Source organism: Eufriesea mexicana, unplaced genomic scaffold (assembly GCF_001483705.2).
Source record: "Eufriesea mexicana isolate 0111107269 unplaced genomic scaffold, ASM148370v2 scaffold10480, whole genome shotgun sequence".
In the NCBI taxonomy this organism is placed as follows: Eukaryota; Metazoa; Arthropoda; class Insecta; order Hymenoptera; family Apidae; genus Eufriesea; species Eufriesea mexicana.
The window spans coordinates 48,591-70,324 of record NW_016918138.1 but is presented as its reverse complement, the minus strand read 5'-3'; the positions used below and the strand labels follow the sequence as shown (position 1 = coordinate 70,324).

The 21,734-nt window shown below is 38.6% G+C and overlaps 1 protein-coding gene across 1 annotated transcript in view; it reads right to left on the bottom strand.

Annotated features, from left to right (window-relative positions):
- Positions 1 to 980: 980 nt before the first annotated feature.
- The window catches only part of LOC108553455 (alpha-mannosidase 2-like), a gene marked incomplete at both ends in the record, with an annotated part of 43,007 nt that continues 22,253 nt past the window's right edge, over positions 981 to 21,734 (bottom strand). The window contains 2 exons of the mRNA XM_017908353.1: positions 981 to 1,114; positions 6,130 to 6,302. Of these exons, the coding sequence (XP_017763842.1) occupies positions 981 to 1,114; positions 6,130 to 6,302 (307 nt within the window). The remainder of the gene's footprint in view (positions 1,115 to 6,129; positions 6,303 to 21,734) is intronic.

Below are 21,734 nucleotides of genomic sequence, written 5' to 3'. Positions count from 1 at the left end.
CGGAGTCTCAAATCGAAGCAGAGATCCCCTTGATCAATGAACAAAGGAGGCCCATCTTTAAAAGGGCAGGTCGCGAAGCGTACGGGACAATGCTTAGGCAGTTGTTAGACAGTGCTTAGACAGTTCCTAGAGAGTGCATTGAGAGGAGTTATTGAGAGACAGTTATTAGGAAAGAGTATTAGCGGCCAGTTCTTCTTGTTAGAATATTATTAGACACCCCCCTTACACTTGGTAATAAAGAAGGAATCTAGAATGTGTTCTGAACATGTTTATTTTAGTTTGGAATATATTTCTCCATTATATAATTGTTTATAGAAGAATGAGGAGTACTGTTATTATTCTGTTACACTCGCAACATGAATTTAAAATTCCCACTGTTGCTGTAGTTTAAAAACTTCCAAGCGATTCTAACTTCGAAATTCTTCAACTCTCTTTCACTCGCCTTCAACGATAACATAAATCCCATTCCCTGAGAAAGGGAATGGCTCAGGTGATTTCGTGTATATTAGCCTTGGAAGATCCATCTCAAGATCGTCAGAACAATTCGGACGACTCCCAAACGTCATAACTCGGATCACGATCGCGCTTAATGGCCTCGAGACGATGATAGCGCCAGGACGTATTTAGGGGAACGGTAATTATTATGGCGCGGCTAGCATCGTGGAAGCCTCGACTGTAATCAGGGGAATCCCAGAACTCGATAAAATTCTCGCATTAAACGACCCTAGCTTCCTTTTCCTTCCGCAATCAGAGAGCGTTAAGGGCGACGATGGCAATTCTCTGGAATACCCTCATCATCTTCGTCGCTCTTAGGATCTCGGGATTAAGTATAAATCCTCTCGTATAAAGGAAACCTCGGTTATTGCATTCCGCGATATATCCAATTTCCATTTCACGCAGTTTCATATCGTTCTATATCGTTCTATATAAATATGCTGAGCTGTCTACGAGCGATAAAAATTCAAGATGGCGGCGCTTACCCTCGATCAGCTGATCCAACATGGCGTAGATGTGCGACGTTGCCTCGTCGGTCATCACCCAACCTCCAGTGGTCATCTCTAGCCTGCCATCCTTCACCAGTCTCTTCACGACCATCTTCTTTGTAGGGTGAGCACTACGAATGAACGAAAGAAGAAAAAGAAAATATAAAATTTTAACCGAATTCGAACTTAGATCCTTTCTAAATCTAAAAATTAATCTAGAAGATGGATATCTAAAATATAAGGATAATATCATCCATCATCTACTTTGTAGGGTGAACACTACAAATAAACGAAGGAAGAAAAAGAAAATATGAAATTTTATCCGTATTTGAGCTTTGATCCTTTTTAAATCCGAAAGTTAATCTAAAAAGTGAATATCTAAAATTTAAGGATAATATCCACCATCTTCTGTGTAACGTGAGCGTTACAAATGAACGAAAGAAAAAAAAGAAAATATAAAATTTTAACAGAATTCGAACTTCCATTCTTTTTAAGTTCAAAAGTTAACCTAGAAAATGGATAATATCATCTACCATTTCCTTTGCAACGTGAGCGCTACAAATGAACGAAAGAAGGAAAATAAAGAAAATATAAAATTTTATCCGAATTTAAACTTCGATCTTCTTCAAATCCAAAAATTAATCTACAAGATGGACATCTAAAGTTTAACAATAATATCATCCACCATTTTCTTTGTACGGTGAGTGTTACAAATGAACGAAAGAAGAAAAGTAAAGAAAATATAAAATTTTACCCGTATTTAAACTTTGATCCTTTTTAAATCCAAAAGTTAATCTAGAAAATGGACATCTAAAATTTAAGGATAATATCATCCACCATTTTCTTTGTAGGGCGAGCGCTACAAATGAACGAAAGAAGAAAAAGAAAATACAAAATTTTACCCGAATTCGAACTTCCATTCTTTTTAAGTTCAAAAGTTAACCTAGAAAATGGATAATATCATCTACCATTTCCTTTGCAACGTGAGCGCTACAAATGAACGAAAGAAGGAAAATATCATCCATCATCTACTTTGTAGGGTGAACACTACAAATAAACGAAGGAAGAAAAAGAAAATATAAAATTTTATCCGTATTTGAGCTTTGATCCTTTTTAAATCCGAAAGTTAATCTAAAAAGTGGATATCTAAAATTTAAGGATAATATCCACCATCTTCTGTGTAACGTGAGCGTTACAAATGAACGAAAGAAAAAAAAGAAAATATAAAATTTTAACAGAATTCGAACTTCCATTCTTTTTAAGTTCAAAAGTTAACCTAGAAAATGGATAATATCATCTACCATTTCCTTTGCAACGTGAGCGCTACAAATGAACGAAAGAAGGAAAATAAAGAAAATATAAAATTTTATCCGAATTTAAACTTCGATCTTCTTCAAATCCAAAAATTAATCTACAAGATGGACATCTAAAGTTTAACAATAATATCATCCACCATTTTCTTTGTACGGTGAGTGTTACAAATGAACGAAAGAAGAAAAGTAAAGAAAATATAAAATTTTATCCGAATTTAAACTTCGATCTTCTTCAAATCCAAAAATTAATCTACAAGATGGACATCTAAAGTTTAACAATAATATCATCCACCATTTTCTTTGTACGGTGAGTGTTACAAATGAACGAAAGAAGAAAAGTAAAGAAAATATAAAATTTTACCCGTATTTAAACTTTGATCCTTTTTAAATCCAAAAGTTAATCTAGAAAATGGACATCTAAAATTTAAGGATAATATCATCCACCATTTTCTTTGTAGGGCGAGCGCTACAAATGAACGAAAGAAGAAAAAGAAAATACAAAATTTTACCCGAATTCGAACTTCCATTCTTTTTAAGTTCAAAAGTTAACCTAGAAAATGGATAATATCATCTACCATTTCCTTTGCAACGTGAGCGCTACAAATGAACGAAAGAAGAAAAATAAAGAAAATATAAAATTTTATCCGAATTTAAACTTCGATCATTTTCAAATCTAAAAATTAATCTAGAAGATGGACATCTAAAGTTTAACGATAATACCATCCACCATTTTCTTTGTAGGGTGAGTGGTACAAATGAACGAAAGAAGAAAAAGAAAATACAAAATTTTACCCGAATTCGAAGTTCGATTCTTTCTAAGTCCAAAAGTTAACCTAGAAAATAGGCATCTAAAATTTAAGGATAATATCATCCACCATTTTCTTTGTAGGGTGAGCGCTACAAATGAACGAAAGAAGAGAAAGAAAATTCAAAATTTTACCCGAATTCGGAGTTCGATTCTTTCTAAGTCCAAAAGTTAACCTAGAAAATGGGCATCTAAAATTTAAGGATAATATCATCCATGGTTCATCAACTGAACGAGATCTACGTTAGAATCCGTGATAGATCGGAACAAACATTGCGTACATAGTTTAATACTCCCGCGTGGGGCTTGTTCTCATTAGGCCGTTTATGTTCGCCATAAAATCGACACGAATCTCGCTCTGCTTTCCCAGCATCCTCCGCGCTTGGGGTTAAGGTCACGAACACCATGGTTATCCTCGATCCAACTAGATCACCCCTCAGCTCGCCGTGATTCCTCGTTTCAAGACCACCCCACCCAGCGCCGAAAATCTTCCTGAGAACGCGGCTTTAGCAGCTGTTTTCGAATCTCCAGTCAGCAGTTTCAGCGTTTAGTACGCTTCGATTCGGATGGAAACGGGGAATTGCTATATATGGTCTGAAATTCGCCTAACTTCCGGGACGCCCCGCTGGCAGTTTTCAATCTCTTTTCTCAGGTTGTTACTCGGACGTAGAATTATTTCGAGACGGAGCAAATGGTTCTGGGATTCTAGGTCTCGCGAAGGCATTCCTCCAAGTATAATTCACCGTCTAAGGGGGTTAAACGCGAATACCTTACGGCGGCTGTGTGATATATAGGCCGAGTAATTGTAACTTACATGGCAGATAGCGGGGGTGAGTAACGCGTTACGCCGCAACTTGTAATTTCGCACGATACAATCCACGATACAAATCATATTTATTGCTCGGCCGCATTCCAGTGGGTCAGGATTTACGTGATCTCGCCCAGGCTGCAATGGCCGCCTTTCCGCGTTCATGTCCTATCTAAACCAACCAACGAATCCCGTGCCACTGCCGTTTCCGCTTCTCGATAACCCAGATTCCAGGGAAGTCGTCAATTTCCAGGAAGACGTCTTTAGGTTTCCGGTTAACACTCCGCACAGATTGATCCTCGGTAGCCGAGAATTTACGGCTGCTGTTAAAAGTACCACGTGATTTTTCTGCCCACAGGGCAGAGCTGCGCGTGCACTTCCGGTCACAGTAATTTCATTGCCGTTTCGTTCAATCCGGCTTCACCAGGGCACCGAGATCGCTACACGGTGTCAACATTTCCATACAGGCTGATAGAACACTCTCGATTACTCTCGAGCACTTTCCGTATTGCAGTTGGAGAGTACTCGAGTTGTACTTTCGTTTTTAGAACGTATTCTGGGCGTATACCAAGGAGATGGAAAGTGGAAGCTATTTGGGTCAGCAGAGATTCGAACATCCCAATTAGCGCGGCAGCTGTCAGGTAGACTGTGTGCATTAGCTGTACCCTCGTCTTGCTTTTCGAGACACACGATAATATAAAGCTGTGGGGGTCCCCTCTCATGAGATTGCGATGATGGTCTGTGGTTCCTACCGTGCTATCGTTTGATATCCCCTTGGTCGTCGTGCTATGACATGTGCCAGGTAGGAGGACGCAGGGAAGAGGATGCGTTTTGTCCTGGGTCTGTTAGTGGACTCGGTAAGGCTTTCTAAGTTGGCCAATATCCAATTTAACGTACGTTTAATGCGCCAGAAACTAGATACAATAATATACATATAAAATGAATGATTACAAATAAAAACTTAGGCTGAGATCGATGGCTCTAGCGTGAAGCACTCGCGATCTAAAATCAAACTTAACGTGTTTGCCTATGTATAGAAAGGCACGAAAACTATACAGCTTTTGATTTTAAGTGGGTAAGGTGCAGATGGCGGACTAGATAAATAAATAAATAAATAGGAGAAGGGAGAGATGAGGTACATTCTTTCTAGCAGACCCTGCCTTAGACGGTAGCTTTACTTAAACAGCATAGGAATTTTGTACGTTATGGGAGTCGAGGATTCGCCGAGGACTTGCGAGAATGTCCTCGAGCCTGCTTCAAGTATGAAGCCATCTATCGGCGAGATTGAGAAGGATGCCGTTAGAAAGCAATTGCAATAAATCCGTTTCGCTGCCTAATATCGAGCTGGCATCGCGTTGGACCTCGAAGGAGCAGGAGAGTTGCCCTAACAGCCCCATAATTTCCATGCTACATCCTATAGCGGAGACTCATTTTCACTCAAGGCGTTCTGTAGCGTGGAGGAAGGAGGTGGTTTTCGATCTGCCGGATATTGCCTTAACCCAAAGCATCACGCCGCTATTTCTCGTGCTAGTGGGCCGTTTTATGACAGCCTCGTTCCACGGAGAAGCCCATGGTACGGGAACACACGGTCCACGGCTAAATCCAAGGAAATCTATTCCGCTTTCCGCGTGATCCTCTTACGGAAGGATACCAGGGGATCGGTATCAGGACGATTTCCGCCTTTCTCGATCAGTATCGAGGCGATTTCCGTTTGCCTGAATTGGAAATGATCCCTTGTCCCGGGCCATGCTGGTCAGAATTTGATCGCTCGTCAATTCTATAAAGAAGTCCCTCCACGGGAATGGAAGACGGGGTGAACCTTATCTCGTTGCCCCTTCACGATTCCCTTTTATGCCCGCGATACTTCCTCATCTTTATCCTCGGCTCCTCTTTCGATCGTTAAAGGAGGAAACAGGAGAAAAGGAAAGCTGTGGAAGATTCTGCCGGATGCTTGCGAGGGGACGCTTTCCGAGCTGGCCCATCTCAGCCGCCATCGTCCTACCCTAATGGCGTCCTTTACGACTGTCGTCTTCGCGAAGCACGTACGCAGCAACTCCTAACGTGCGCATAAAAACCGATGCTGCCTAGGCTTTGTGGCCAGGGCAATCGAATGACTAGGGAGAATGGCTATATCCTCGAGAATACGCCGGTTTTCATTGCAAGGGCCAACGATAATTTCCAGTCGTTTTTCCTGCCAAGGATAGAGGTTATATCGCTTACCTTTCCCACCAGAGTGACAAGAAGGACACCTCGCTCCAGATGAAGGTCATATTGGGCCACTGCTGAAGCTTCGACACCATGTTGTTCAAAATGCTTCTGGTGGAGCTGTGAAAGTACTGCTCGAACGTCTTTAGCCATCCTGGATCCGTGTGGCTGTGAGGCACGAGGATCACCTGGAACCGAGAACAGCACACGAATATCATCCATTCGTGAAAATATAGCTCTTCGGAGCAGAAGTTGCTTCTTGCGATGGTAGGCGTGGGCTTTTGCTTTGACAAATCGTTCTTAGACTTTTCAGGGAGCGAAGCTAATCCTGACGGGATATTCGAAATCTTGCCCAAGCTCTCTAGATACGATGTACAATAATACCAGGCGATGCAGGTCTTACATGGAACGCTGTATGTCTAACCTAAGTTTGCACGTGACTCGGACGATCGCGTGGAAACAGCTGGCTGGGGTATTTTTCTAGGGGAAAATGCGGGAGCCAATGTTTTGGAAGCTCTGACTGGATGGAATTTAGATTCGTCTGCCGACCGATCCAACTTAACCCTTTCGGTTGACTGGGATGGTAGTTCCAGTGTTAAGTAAGCTTTGAGTTAGGTTTCTTTATTCCAATCGACTCAGTCGAGTTTTTAAGTACATCCGTTATACGTGTCCACTGTCAGCCACCTCGATATATTTATAGAAAGCATAAACAATCGGGGACCTAACTCTTACATACACGTTATCATAGACACGTAGCTATAGACATTATTCACCATAGTAGTAGCAATAGCTTTTTGCAAAAATCTGGGAACAGCATCGGTTAGACCGTAAGACCGAGACGATTGTCTCTTAGGTTAGGTAGTTCTTCTCTATTATACTGATTAAATTTATCGATCCCACAGCGTATGATGCTCCGGAAGCGTATCGAATATATTTGGTTGGCAAGAAAGTAATTTCGGTTTGTATCAGTAAATAATGTTATGCTTGTTTAGTTATTCTTTTGTCAATGTTAGAATGTTTTTCTTTTGAGATGTGGTAGTCGATACCTTTAGGTTGCTATTTCATGAAATTCCGTGCAATTTCGTTTATAACTGTCAGTTCACGGTCAGTCTTAACACGGGGTGCAAAAATAAGCATTTTCGACACATTTTACTTTTTCATTTTCATAAAGGCAAGAATGCGGCTGAGGCTCGCAAAGAGATACGAGAAGTTTATGGCGTTGATTGTTTAACAGAACGCACGTGTCAGAATTAGTTTAAAAAATTTCGTTCTGAAGATTTTTCACTGAAAGATGCCCACAACGTTCTGGTCGACCTTCTGAGATTTACGCACTTGGTTAAGTTTTCTGCAGATAAGGACCAGAAATTCTACGAGCGCGGGATCACGAAGTTACCAGAAAGATGGCAAAGGTCATCGAATAGAATGGAAGATATTTGACCGATTAAAGTTCATTTACTGTATAGAAAAAATTGAGTTTTATTTCACACTAAAAAACCGAAAGAACTTTCTTGCCAACCCAATATTTCGAGGAGCTTGGTGGCCGTCAAAACGAGTCGGATCGTCCTAACTCGTTGTGGGCTTAACGAATTTCGGAGATTCTGCCAGTGGTTCTCACCCGGGGGTGATCGACGAGTTCGAGCTGGAAATTCGTTAATTAGGCTGCACCAGGCTCGCCACGATAACGACGTTATTTCGTAATTGATACACTGCTGGGTCCAGCCGGTAATGCGACCGCACGCCGGCCAACATTGCTCGTAAAACAATTTGCGGGACTCATTACGATTTACCATTGGCTGGCTCGCTCGTGAGCCCGCCTGGCTTGATTGTTGTTCATCGTGAACCACGCGAGGCCAGAGAATTCGGGGAAAAATTGCCCCTTTATCCCGGCTACCGGCGTCGTCCTCATTTCCCTAGGAGAATCTAGGGGATTCCGGGCAGCGACACCTAGCGAGCCGACGTGACCTAACTTTTCCTTAACTAACACGACGATTAAAGTAGACTTTGTTGTCTCGACGCGCGGCATGCAGATTTCAGGCGAGATTTCAAATTGCATTTGAAATTCGTCGAAGTCAATTTGATTTTCGACCGGGCCGAAAGTTCGCGTTAATGAAAATTCATACCGGTCGGACCGGCGCTTCAATTTTTCCCGTCGTTCTCCTCCGCCATCGGCTTTCACCACCTCCATTTTATGAATATTTAACGCGGCGCCTGTTTGATCTTTCACGGCGACTCGTTTCACTCGGTCGTGATGAAAAAAAGCAGAGGAAAAGGAGAGAAAAAAGACACCGGGTCGGCTTCCGATCGTGAAACACTGGCACAAGGATTACAATAAACCGATATCCATTCGCTCATAATCAGAGTGGAAGCCTCGGCACGTTAAACAGAGCATAGTTCACCGACGAGCCTCTGTTATGCGCCTCCGTTTATTACTCGGAGCCCCATTTCCGGTGGATCAACGATTTAAATCGGTTTCCATAAAATTCACCAGTCCCCGGATCGTGTCCCATTCATATCCAAAAGCTGGTACACGATGTTCCGTCAGAGAGCTGATGGAAACATGAGAATATCCCTGTATCGATCTCCCATTCGATTCTTATCGACTACCCGTGAATTCTCAATCTCGAGGACTGTTGCGGTCCCAGGATTGAATGTTAGGCCCCAAGTTAACACTTTAGGAAGCCTATTAATTAGCCTTTGGTCGCCGATGCTTACCGACCGATAGCCTATTTTTAGGCTCTTTGGTACGTTGCTCAGTTGCGTTAGTTGCGTTGCTTTGTAAGCTTTGTAAGCATTGTTGCGGCCCTAGGACCACAATGTCCCAGGCCAAGTGGAGGACTGTTTTATGTCCTTAGTGTCTGTCTTTTTTACAAATTTATCTGAGCATACGAAACGCACAGATACTCTCGTGCGACAGTCTAAACCGAACAGAGCCGGCGTCAGGGAGAATCTGCGGCTGAGCGATCGGACGTGCGTTGAAGCACTAGCGGTCGGTAAAGTGTTAATACTAAACAATACCAAAGGAAAACTTCCTTCACAGTTTCCCTCTCCTAATCCAAAGTCCTGCTAAAACACCGTGTCCAATCTAACTATTTTTTCCTCCACCTACAATCACTTTCGACCAATCAGAGCAAACCTAGACTAGACAAGACAGACGATAGTTAGAAGTCCAAGACGAAGAATCAGACGGTTTGGAGAAATCACACAGAACACATCAGACGACGGTAGCGAGAATCAGTACAAGACACAAGACGGTATCGAGAATTCAGACACAATATATCAGACGGTATCGAGAAGTCAGACAGAGGACTGTTTTACGTCTTTATTGCCAGCGTTCACCTGGTCATCACTTAGGAGAACCTTAGCAAGGGTTAATAAATCACTCTTAAGACGATAGGCATAGGGACTCAAATTGTTTAAGCATCCACCATTAACATCCAATATTATCCACAACCAATAGGACACACATTCACGACTTACATTTCACAGCAATTGTTCCGTCCCGGAGAGCGTGTTTATAACATAATTTTATTCTAAGGCTTACACTTTTGCCAGACCTAACGGTTTATTTTATATTTTATACCGCGACTGCAATTCCGGAGGTTCGATGTGCCTCAACGCCGTTCTAGCGGATTAAGCTTACAAAGGTAAAGCAAAATTAGGAATTTTACTAGTACCAGACGCGACAGATGGGACCCACTTGTGACAGACCCAACAAGCGACGGACGGACGGCACTTATAAATCACGTCATTGACCATCAGAAATCGGCTCCTTGACAGTTTCCTACTCCTTAGCCAAAGGTCCTTATGTCACACCCTCTGTCCAATTAAAACTCTTTACCTTTCCACCACCAACATCTATTTTACCCAATCAGAACTAAACTAGAGAAAACACCGGACCGAACACGACGAGACAGGACATGGAGCAAAATCGAGAAGTCAGTTCGTCTTCGGCACCGATCCTTGAAACATCTTAATTACACATGCAAACGCGTGTTCGAAACGGTACTCCGTTAACGTCTACATTATAACTATTCTACGCTTTTCTGTAAATAAACACTCTCTTTGACCACACGCATTCTGGATCCTTATTATCACAACTAGTCACGCAATATTAATTTGGCGCGTGATAAGCGTTCTTGGAAATCGAAGAGATTCGATACCGTAGGACGCTACACCAATCAATCAGTAAACATACAAAACTTATGAAACCACCGAGACTACAGTCACCACGAGAGTTTCAAAAGTCCTGAAAATTCTGAGAAAACGAGCAAGCATCACGAACAGGTAGTCAAGACAGACCCACGATGATCAACTCAGCGCCAAAGACTCAGCACATCTTGAACTTAACCGATGATAGTTCAGCTCCACCAGAGAATGCAAGACAGAACAATACAATTGACAATGACTACAATACGGACTAATTACAATACGTTTTTCGACATTTTTTATTACACGCCCAAGTGTTTTCGAACATGAAAAACTGGACATTTTTTGGACCTGAATTCGTAATTCTACCACACTGTGAAAGGTTTAACACTAGATTTACGGAACCCGTGAATTTGATGGAAGGGTTGCTCCAATTACACGATGGTAACAGATTTAGTTAACTTACATTAAGACTGTTAATATAATATATAATTGTTTTTAAATTAAACTAATCGTTAAAAAAAAAGGCACGTGGTTTCCTTTAGCTGCCAATTTGACAGGTGTCCTTGGAAATAGGTATACAGATAGCGTCCGTAAGCCTAGTGTTAAATAAGGGTGCAAGAGTCAGTGTGTCAGTGAGGGTGCCAGAGTTAGTCAGTGTGTCAAAGTTAGTCAGTGTGTTAGTCAGAGAGCATGTAAGAAGTCCAAGTCAGCCTAAGAAAGATCAGAATAGCGTGCCCATAGCGAATCTCTCTTGTTTCATAGTCGTCATTCTGCGTACAAGCTTATTTTATTCTGTTAAGAAGCCAACAATACTATCTCTAGTCAACCCAAATCCGATGCTACATATGTAATCGACATCCGTAAATCTAGTATTAAAGTAGACCGTATCCCAACAACACTGTCGTATCCAAGTAAACGGGCCTTACAACCCCCGCGAAACTGTCACCGTGGGAGATGCAGTGTTCGGGACGCAACAAAGACGATCGTTAATTACGGATCGGTCATCCAGTGCGTTTAATAAGCTGGCTACCGGAAACCACCGCGGGAGATATCGGGAAAGGCTTATTCGTATGCATGAGACGATCGTGGCTCGGATAGGTGAGCCCCTTTAATACATTCCTGGTCCTTCACCCCGACTGGCCACCTCTTCCCGAACAGGGAGCAGTATGATCCGTGTTCCACTGCTAGTTTCCCGATAACTTTGCCTGCTACTTCCTCGAATCTCTGTTATCACCTCCAAAACGGAGTTTCGTGAATTTAGCTGCCGTGAACTTTGCTCCCAGTGACGTTGCAAGAAATTTTATTCCCGTTGCAGATTTAAAGTTAAAAATACACACAGTGCACAGGTGTAGCGAAGATCGGATTAGTAAGTCGAAACAAACTTTTGATTCCGGTTATATTTTATATTACTTGGCAGTGTAAAGTATACGGAGGCTCGAAGCCTTCTATGATGCGTGGTGCAGACATATACCCTTTGCCTACTGATGAGGATACGTTAGGAAGAAACTCGTAGACTTATAGTCTCGTGACAGAGTAATAGACTTATTTGAGCCACTCACTGCACAAATCGATTAACTCTACTTTTTGAAAAATCTTAAATTTAAGCGTCAAAGCAATTGGTATAGTCATAACTTTTTATATTTATAATAACTTTTCCTGATAATTAAGATTAACACCGTTAAACGACAAAAATTTTTTGGCCACTGAATAATAAATAATTTATTTCAGAGGTCACTTTGATTAACTCCGTACTCTAATGTAAATCGTTGCAATAATGCAACTCAAATGCACTAGCAAGCCATGAATGATAACGGTGAATTTTTTAGCGCCGTCTTATCAGAATTTAAGTAAAATTTAGTAAAATTTAAATTTATTACTTTTCTCGCTTGCCAAATCGATTAACTCTTCCAGCAACATAAAAATGGTAACATTACTAACGATTACCTTTTGGCTATTTTTTCTTATAAATTTTATATACCGTTAGATGAAAGTTACATTTGTATTTATGCATTCTACAATATTTATTTCGATTTAAATTATGAAGGGAATTTTGAAAAACAATATACATTATTTCATTGCATTTCTCCACTTTTTGTTCTATGGAGTTAATCAATTTGTGCAGTGAACAACTCATATATAAATCAGAACATCAATTACAATTTCCAATAAGTAAGTTTTGCTTTTAATAAAAAAGATATATATTTCGTATCCTAAAAGGACATTGCAATTGTCGACTAAATCGAGTAAAATTTATAAAATGAAATAAATTTTGGAAAGAATGTTAATAATTAAAAAATTAATTCTCTACATTTAAATACTTCTTGTCCCCCTTCCCAATACGTAATCTTAATAAATAATTGAAAACTAATAATCACTATAAATGCATTAAGGATTATATACAACTCAAAACATCAATTGCAATTTCCAATTAGGAAGATTTGCTTTTAATAAGAAATATATATTTTGTATTCTAAAAAGATATTGCAATAATCGATTAAAATCGATTAAATTTTATTAGAATATCAATGGTTGAAAAATAAATCCTCTATATTTAAATACGTCTTGATCCAAAAAATAATAAAATGTAATCTGAAGAAATAATGAAAAAGTAATAATCACTATAAATTTTTAAGAATTATAAAAATTTAATTTATCTTCATTTTCATTATTTAAATATCATAACTTTTTGGAAGCTACAAAATTTATTTTTATTCCTTTCGTTTATCTGATAAGTACATAAACTGTAACATAAATTCTGATAAATATATAAGAAGAACATATGTAAATCCAATGAATATGAATTGTATAATTAACTCTTGTTAACTATTAACTCTTCCAGTAACATAAAAATGGTAATATTACTAACGATTACCTTTTACCTATTTTTATACATTTGTATTTACGCAATCTACAATATTTATTTCGATTTAATTTATAAAGGGAATTTTAAAAAATAACATACATTATTTCACCGCATTTCTCCACGTTAATTCAGCCCTTTCTTCTTCAACCCTTACACTACAAAAGTTCCTTTTAATTTATAAACCCGATCTTACCACTCTATGTTAATGGTGGATGAAAGTTTAATAACAAAATGAAGAACAATTCTTTATTTAATAAGGATTGTAACACACTAATATAACATATAAATATAATTAATTTCGCACAATTACTCAATGTCACGACTTGTCACTATTATATCTCAATTACAACTAACGTATCCAAAATCACTCTCCTTTTTCTTTCTTCTCATACATTACATTGGCATACACAATTCACACACACCTCAATCATTAAACGCATACTCATTTATCAAATTAATCTGAATCATTACATATTCCAATCCCATGGTTACATTGGCATACACAATTCACACACACCTCAATCATTAAACGCATACTCATTTATCAAATTAACCTGAATTCATTACATATTCCAATCCCATGGATACTTGTTCCACTCACCCCAACACATATATGTGGGATTGGAATAAGTACGGCCCTGGAAGAATGATAAGTGTGTCTGGACCCAGATCGAAAGAGACCGCGTGCAAGAGGATCGATTGCAATGAATGTTTATGAAAGTTTATGAATGCGCTTGACTATTTAGAATACGTGAACGACCGATTGAGAAGAGAGAACGTGGGTATAGATGAGGACAGAGTGAATGCTTAAATAAGGGTGCAAGGGCGCGGGCAGCAGCAAAACGGTTCCAAAGATAGTGTCTAAGAAGTAAAAGTCGAGCGTACCTGTAGCGGGTCTTTAGTTTCGTAGCTAATAAGTATAAATTTATTGTATCCTAAGAAGCAGTAAAACAACGTTACTTTAGCCCATCCACCCACCCCGATCCCACATATATACTTAAAAATCTATGTGACCACTATCACACACTAGTGGCTTTTATTTCCGTTCTTCTTTCCTGGCTAATCCCTATCTCGCATGCACGAGGAAGCACCGCTATTAGGTGAATAAATAAGGTTAATAAACAAGCAGTCTGACAGCAGTTCCTGCCGGAGAGGAAGAGGAGAGAGAAGAGTTGGAGTGGCAGAGGTAAGTACAGGGCGACAAGCGACTCGTGACCGTTCCATTACATTTCCCTAGCCGCGATAGGCAACCACATTTCACCAGAGCAGACTTTTTACGAGAACGTCTCTTACAATCCAAATGCGTCTCGTCTTTCCAACCCCCTGTTTACCTTCATCCACGACGGCGCTCCCGAGCACCGTGTCTCTCGTACTTTACGTCAACCATCTCCAGCGATATCTTAATTCCCCAGGTGTCGGGGTCTTCGTACGGAATATCCGAATAATCGGAAGCTGACCTACATTTCACCGACGAAGACATACGCGCGATGCGGATCGCGAAGACGTCGCTTTCTTGGCAATTAGAAAATTAATTCGCCGCCGTGCGCGCGCTATCTGCGATTCCCTAGGAGCAGAGGCAACGCGTTCCCAGAGGCACGCACGCTCACGACTTTATCTCGGGCTTCCACGTCACTCTCCGAGGAGAAGTCACCGCCAAAAGTGCATCGCGAACACTCCAGGTTAATTTCCGGCCAGGCAACTTCCAAACTTGCCGCAACTTTCCCAGGTTTAATGCGTTCCTAAACTAGAAGCGGCTTCTTTTCCGCCGATCTTGTACTAGTTTCCACGACTTCGGACAAAACGCGTGCTAGAGCCGATCGAGGCTAGATCGATGAGGGCTCTAAAGGATAAGCGACGGCACTATAGTAAGGCAGTATCGTAGAGTCGCACAGTCTCTACTTGGTTGGAGAGAACCTCGGATACTCAGATTTACTGCAGTCTGTATTTTACAAACAAAGTGTTTTGTTGTTTTTGATACGCAACGAAACCAATGCCAAATTTTGTTTTTCTATACATTACAGATACTATTGTAGAGACAGAGTGGGTTGTTAAATAATATAACTACTATTTATTAAACATAAAATAATTATACAATGCGCGGTGACGGCAAAGATTACGAATATAGATATCTGTCAACTAAACTTTTACGACTACAACTGTTCCGTCGTGGAACAAGTCCTTACGGTCTTCCAACAGCCAGGTCTTAGGGTCGAACAATTCGGCATCGGAATTTTCCGCTCCATGCCTTCAGCATGTTTGACTGCTTTACCTTTTTTCTTTGACTTCTCGTGTCGCGGAACACGAGAATCCTGGAAATCCCTAATTTAACGAAATTAGGCGACGGCTCTTAAGACTTGGCTGACAATAGGCCTGAGGGCTCCACGTGGTCCGCACGCGTTGGAAGCCTCAGGCCCTCGCTAGGGGTAACAAACGACCGATGGGGTCACCAGCGCGCGGGTGGACCCCAGGTACCCCACCTTGGAGGAGAGGGTTTCCTCCACTATCGTTGCTTTTTGGGGAACCTTCCCTTTCTCCAAGGTCACCGATTCGCGAACCAAGGGAATGCCCTTGGTCAAAAACAGCCAATCATATTTGGCGAGCTCCCGATTTTTCCTAAGGCCGATCTTAGGGAGATCGAGGAGCTCACTTCGGTTCGAGATCTGAGAGACACGGGTTCTCTCTAGAATACTTCCGTACGAGATCTTAGGGATGTCGGATCTCTCTCAAACACTTCCTCTCGAAACATCAGAGACATCGGTTCTCTTGAACCAGTTCTCTTCAAATCAACAACACGTCACGGTTCTTTTCTAAACGTCGAACGTCGTAGACACGACTCTTTTCCGCTCGTGCAACTTAAACAGTTGCCCAATATTAATTTGACGGGCAACACGTGTCGTAGTCGCGAGACGGCCTTACAACACGTCGGAAATTCGAGAATTTCGATCGCGACGCGACAACAACTAACAACACAATTCTTCACAACTCTCTCTCTCTCTCTAATAATTCTACTACGAACTCTAACATACTACACCGTACTACGACATACTAAATACTGCCCAGTCATGCCCTCGCATCTCTATTTAAAACCATACATTCCATTCTCTTTCATACCTATTCTCTCTTTCCCAATCACACTTTCCCACGCACTCCTTGCAATCTTACCCTCAGCGGGTCACGTAGCCCAAACACTCAAACGCATTCCGAGAGACACTCTTCACTTTCATCCGATACATTCATAAACATCCCGACCACACGATCCTAGCGCACGGTCATTCGTCCTTTCGCACGCACTCTAGATAACATGCTCGACCCACTCATCCTGCGATACCACACTATTAATTCAAAAAATGTCTTATCTCGACGACTACTTTACTCAGAATAACTGATTGCTCATTATTATTATTATTACACACACGGTGTGCAATCGGTCTCGAATGGGTTAACTCCGTACTCTAATGTAAGTCGATGCAATAATGCAACTCAAATGCACTAGTAAGCTATGAATGATAACGGTGAATTTTTTAGTGGCGTCTTATTAGAATTTAAGGAAAATAAATTAGTTAGTCACAGTTCAATTGTCGCAGAATCAAGTACTTGTGAAGTCAAGTTAATTATTATTAAGAATAAAGTCTTATTTGGTAAGTGTCGCTGTTAAAATATTGCATCAAAAAGGTGAGTTTATTTTATAAAATTGTAACGTTCTGTCAAAAGACACAAGCTTCTGTATGTCAAATTTTCAATTTTTAAATCGTATCTACTCAAAAATTTTGATGATTCGAATCCTCTATAACTCTTAGCTTTTCAAATTTCACTGCATATTCCTATTTTATTGTTTTAATTATCACTATTTTTATCACTATAATTTTGTTATGTATTATTACGTGTTATATATTTGTTATTATACTACCACTTTAATTATTATTATCTACGTATACTATATTTAGGTACATATTGCAGGTCGATAGGTCTGGTATTACTCTGTTTTGAATCTAATTTCTTCATAATTGCGTCATTAGAAGGTCTTAATGCTTCAATTCACAAGGGAAGCATTACACACAGTTCGCACTGATTTCAAGGAAATTTGTTGGATTAATAGATATAAGATTATAGTAGGTATGATTATAGTTTCAGCAGTAGATATTCAGCCAATTACGAGAAAATTGGCTATGAAGTATACATCGGTATAGTATGACGTTCAACAGGAGTTATGACACAGTGGTGATATATTATTGTATTACGTATTATTTATATACCGACTTCAAATTATATATACGGTGTGCATATTTACATTTCATATCAAACCGTGTATTGTTAATTATAAATTAATAAACAGTTCGAAAATAATTAATAAATAATATTAAATTTAAATTAATGAATAGTTAAAAAATAATTAACAAATAATACTAAACATAAATTAATGAATAGTTAAAAAATAATTAATAAATAATGTTAAATTTAAATTAATGAATAGTTTGAAAATAATTAACAAATAATATTAAATATAAATTAATGAATAGTTAAAAAATAATTAATAAATAATGTTAAATTTAAATTAATGAATAGTTTGAAAATAATTAATAAATAATATTAAATATAAATTAATAAATAGTTCGAAAACAAATAATTGTTCGAAAGTAATTTAACATCATGCACATTTTCATAATTTTAACATGATTGTCATTGTAAAAATTAATTTTGCAAGGTCCTACGTAAGAGAACATGGAATAAAATATTTTTTTACAAATCATAGTGTACGAAAAATTCTGCTACTTCAATGTACAATTGCTCATTGAAGTGTTTGAATACGCGTGTTTCAAATTTTCGACAAATGAAATGCAGACGTTGAATTTAAGCTTCGAAAATAATACTGCATTTCAAGTAAGCTACAAGTATGGCAAAAGTGGGAAAAATTCGATAAAGAATACAAAATTCGTAAAACTTTGAATACGAATATTCTTCCTATTAGGTTTCGAATTATTTCGTGTTAATTTATTTAGACCATTTTTAATATTAATTATAGTGCTGATATTTTCTCATCCTCGTCTCATCTCCATTCAAATAGTTTTCTGATTCCCATAACGAGTATGTTAATATTCAACGTTTCACAAATTTTGTATTTACTATCAGATTTTATTATAGTTCCACTTATACATTTTTAACATTTGTATCTCATTTTAGGTACAGAATTATTTTCGAAATTTCAAATTCAGTACAATTACATCATTTGTCAATTATGTGGGACTCAAGTGTTCGAATACTTTCGTAAGAAACTGAATTCTACTTTATAAACTTGACACCTAATTTTCTCGTAATTTGGACACCTAATTTGATGCACAATATGCGACAAAATGATAGTATGTCATACAATTTTCAGCACGTATCGAGTATTTTCAATCAGTATATCTTGACAAAAATAAAAACAGACAATTAACCCTTTGCAATCAAGAGGTGACTCTCAGTCGCCATTTCTTTTAATGCTGTAATTTAAATAATAAATAAGAGACGACAGCTATATTAAAAATAACTACAGATGAGATATTGAAATAGAATGATTATATTCGTTCATTTCTCACACAAACATGTGATCCTCTTATTTTATTTTAGCATAAAATATATAAGGGAGCTTGCAAAAATATAAGAAAAGCTCCGAGCTGCTGTTCTTTACCACGAAAAAATCTTCCAGCCAAAGGGTTAAGTTTTTCATTTTCCAAACTGATTAACCCCATAAAATAAAAAATAGAAATTTAGTTTAAATATAAAAATATAAAATAATATAAAAATATAAATCAAATTCTTTGACACCAAAATTTTAAAAAATTCGAAAAGCGGAGTTATTCACTTTGATCTGTGAATGACAAATAAATAAAATTTGATTTTACAGACTTAATAGTGCACAATGTTATTGACGAAAATATTGTAAAACAATTACCATGTTCGGGTACATTTTCGTAAATATAACAAAAATCGATGTTGTGTTCATTTATCTTCTAAACCTAATACAAGAGGAAATTGTTGAAATCAGATTAATATTCAATATATGAAAATACATAAAAAGATCCACATATTTTCATTGATCCATTTTTTCATACCTGTGCTATTATTTTGTCACGTTCATTTTTTCGCGCAAAAGGTGAAATTTGTGGACAAAACATAAATTGTATAAAATCGCAAATAAATAAATGTATATTTTCAATACTCTATTTCACAAAGGTACAAATTTTTCCACCTGAGATACCGTTCAGAAAACGGAAAAAATGTTAAAAATTCAATCGTCGACTTCACCATTCAAAAGATATTTCACTCCGACAAAAGAATTTACTCCGTTTGCAACCTACTGTGCTTTATACTTTACACCCTGCAAAAAAGCTTTCAATGAAACCGGAATTCCGAAGTTACGAAATTCCTTTGAAGTACAACATTCGAATATTATTCTTAACCTCGAGGTATTTCGTGTCTAAAATTTGAATAGTCTCCAGAAATATTAAAAATCAGAGCCTGTGCTAGCATTTTATTTTATGCTTTAAATGTATCGTTGCTAAAAATATCGTTAACCTCTTAACCTGGGATGACGAGTTAACTCGTCATGGAAATTACATTCTCAGCGCGAATTACGAGTCAACTTGTCATCGAAAACTGCTTCTGCAACTCGAATGACAAATTAACTTGTCTTGGAAAATGCTTCTTTAGCACAAATGACGAATTAACTCGTCTTAAATTTCATTTTAAACTGTCACTCATACAGTTGAATAAAATTAATATTAAAAATGCTCTCTCCTTCACCAAAGAACCTAAATTTTGGAATTACTATTATTTAACTACAGCATAAAGTGGAAATCGCATGTTTCCATATTTCTTGCAGACACGACGAGTTAACTCGTCATGGAAATTACTCTCTCAGCGCGAACAAAGAGTCACGTGTCATTGAAAACTGCTTCCACAACTCGAAAGACAAATTAACTTGTCTTGGAAAATGCTTCTTTAGCACAAATGACGAATTAACTCGTCCTAAAATTTCATTTTAAACTGTCACTCATACAGTTGAATAAAATTAATATTAAAAATGCTTTTTCATTCACCAAAGAACCTAAATTTCGGAATTTCTATTATTTAACTACAGCATAAAGTGGAAATCGCATGTTTCCATATTTCCCGCAGACACGACGAGTTAACTCGTCATGGAAATTACTCTCTCAGCGCGAACATGCACTTCTGGTAAGTTATCTGTTCGTTTAAAAGGTTAAGATCGGTACGAGCCATGTCCGACATTCCCCTCGCCAGTCTAAGCAAACACCGGAACGAGTAACATTACCAACTTCCCTCTTCATCGATCCGTAGCAGTCTTAATCCAATAAAGTTCGAGCCGAAGTTTCAGAAAGACCAGGGTCAATCTGATCACTGTGTTCTTCGTGGCGAATTATGGATGCTGGCTTCAGAGGGTTGAACAGAAGAAAAACACGATTAATAATTGTTCGATGGAAGGAACGGACTTCGAATGACGGAACAAATATTTGGGCGGAAGTGGTTCCCGGACGAAAGCGATTTCATCGAGTCCCAGGAGGCACGTACTTGCCGAGGGACTTCGGACGGGGCTTCCCCTCGGCCCTTTCATCGCGCTGGAGTTCGACAAGTTCGACAATACTGGCTCATCAGGCCATTGTCGGCTGGGCACAATGGTGGGCGGTGGCCTTTTCGAAAACGCGCACAACAATGCCGATCTAGCCGTGGAATGCATCCGACGCACCTTCTACTTCCCCACCAGCTTCTTCCTTCCGTTCTTCGCCTCTCTTCCGCGATTCCTCCGCTTGTTTGCCGACTCGATCGTTCGTGGTACCGCGCCGCCATTTTAATACCAAGCGGTGGCCATTTTGTTTCGCCCACTGTTGAGGTTATGTGTCGAATAGGGAATTTCGTTCCTCCAGTTTCGGTTGGCAACCCTACTGACCACTGCGTGCCAACTGAGGACGCGACATAACCTCTAATCTACAAGTATCTCTGTTTTCATCCGCCATTTTTGCTTTTTTCTTGACGATGAGTTTATGAGTATAACCTATGATAAACTTTTCGTGTAATCATGTACCATAGAGTTCCGAAATTAAATATTTTTTCATACTATAAACGTATAATGTTCAACGTAGCGATTTTAGCGAACGTAGAGGTAGCGATTTTTGAGGCATTTATGATAATTTAACAGAAAAATGTTTGAAATGAAAATTAATGTGTTCTTTGTGGAAAATAAATTGCAATAATAAAAATTTCGAAAAATTCTTTTTTTTGGATAAAGAACGTAAGTCACTTTGACCTTTTTAAAACAGACGAATTCAACGACTTGCTACACAATGACCTTTGAGTGATTTTTAGCTTAGAAAGTTGTTGTAATTGAGAAAATAATTTTTATAGCAAATATATGTATGTATATATATTTCCTGGATTTGGAATACATATAGCAATGAAATTCTACATATTTTCTGATAAATTCTAATAAATTCTACATTTCCTATAAATTCTATATATTTATTAAATATATTTTTCAATAAATATATATAGTAATAATATATAGCAATGAAATTTTACATATTTTTTAATGAATTCTAATAAATTTTATATATTT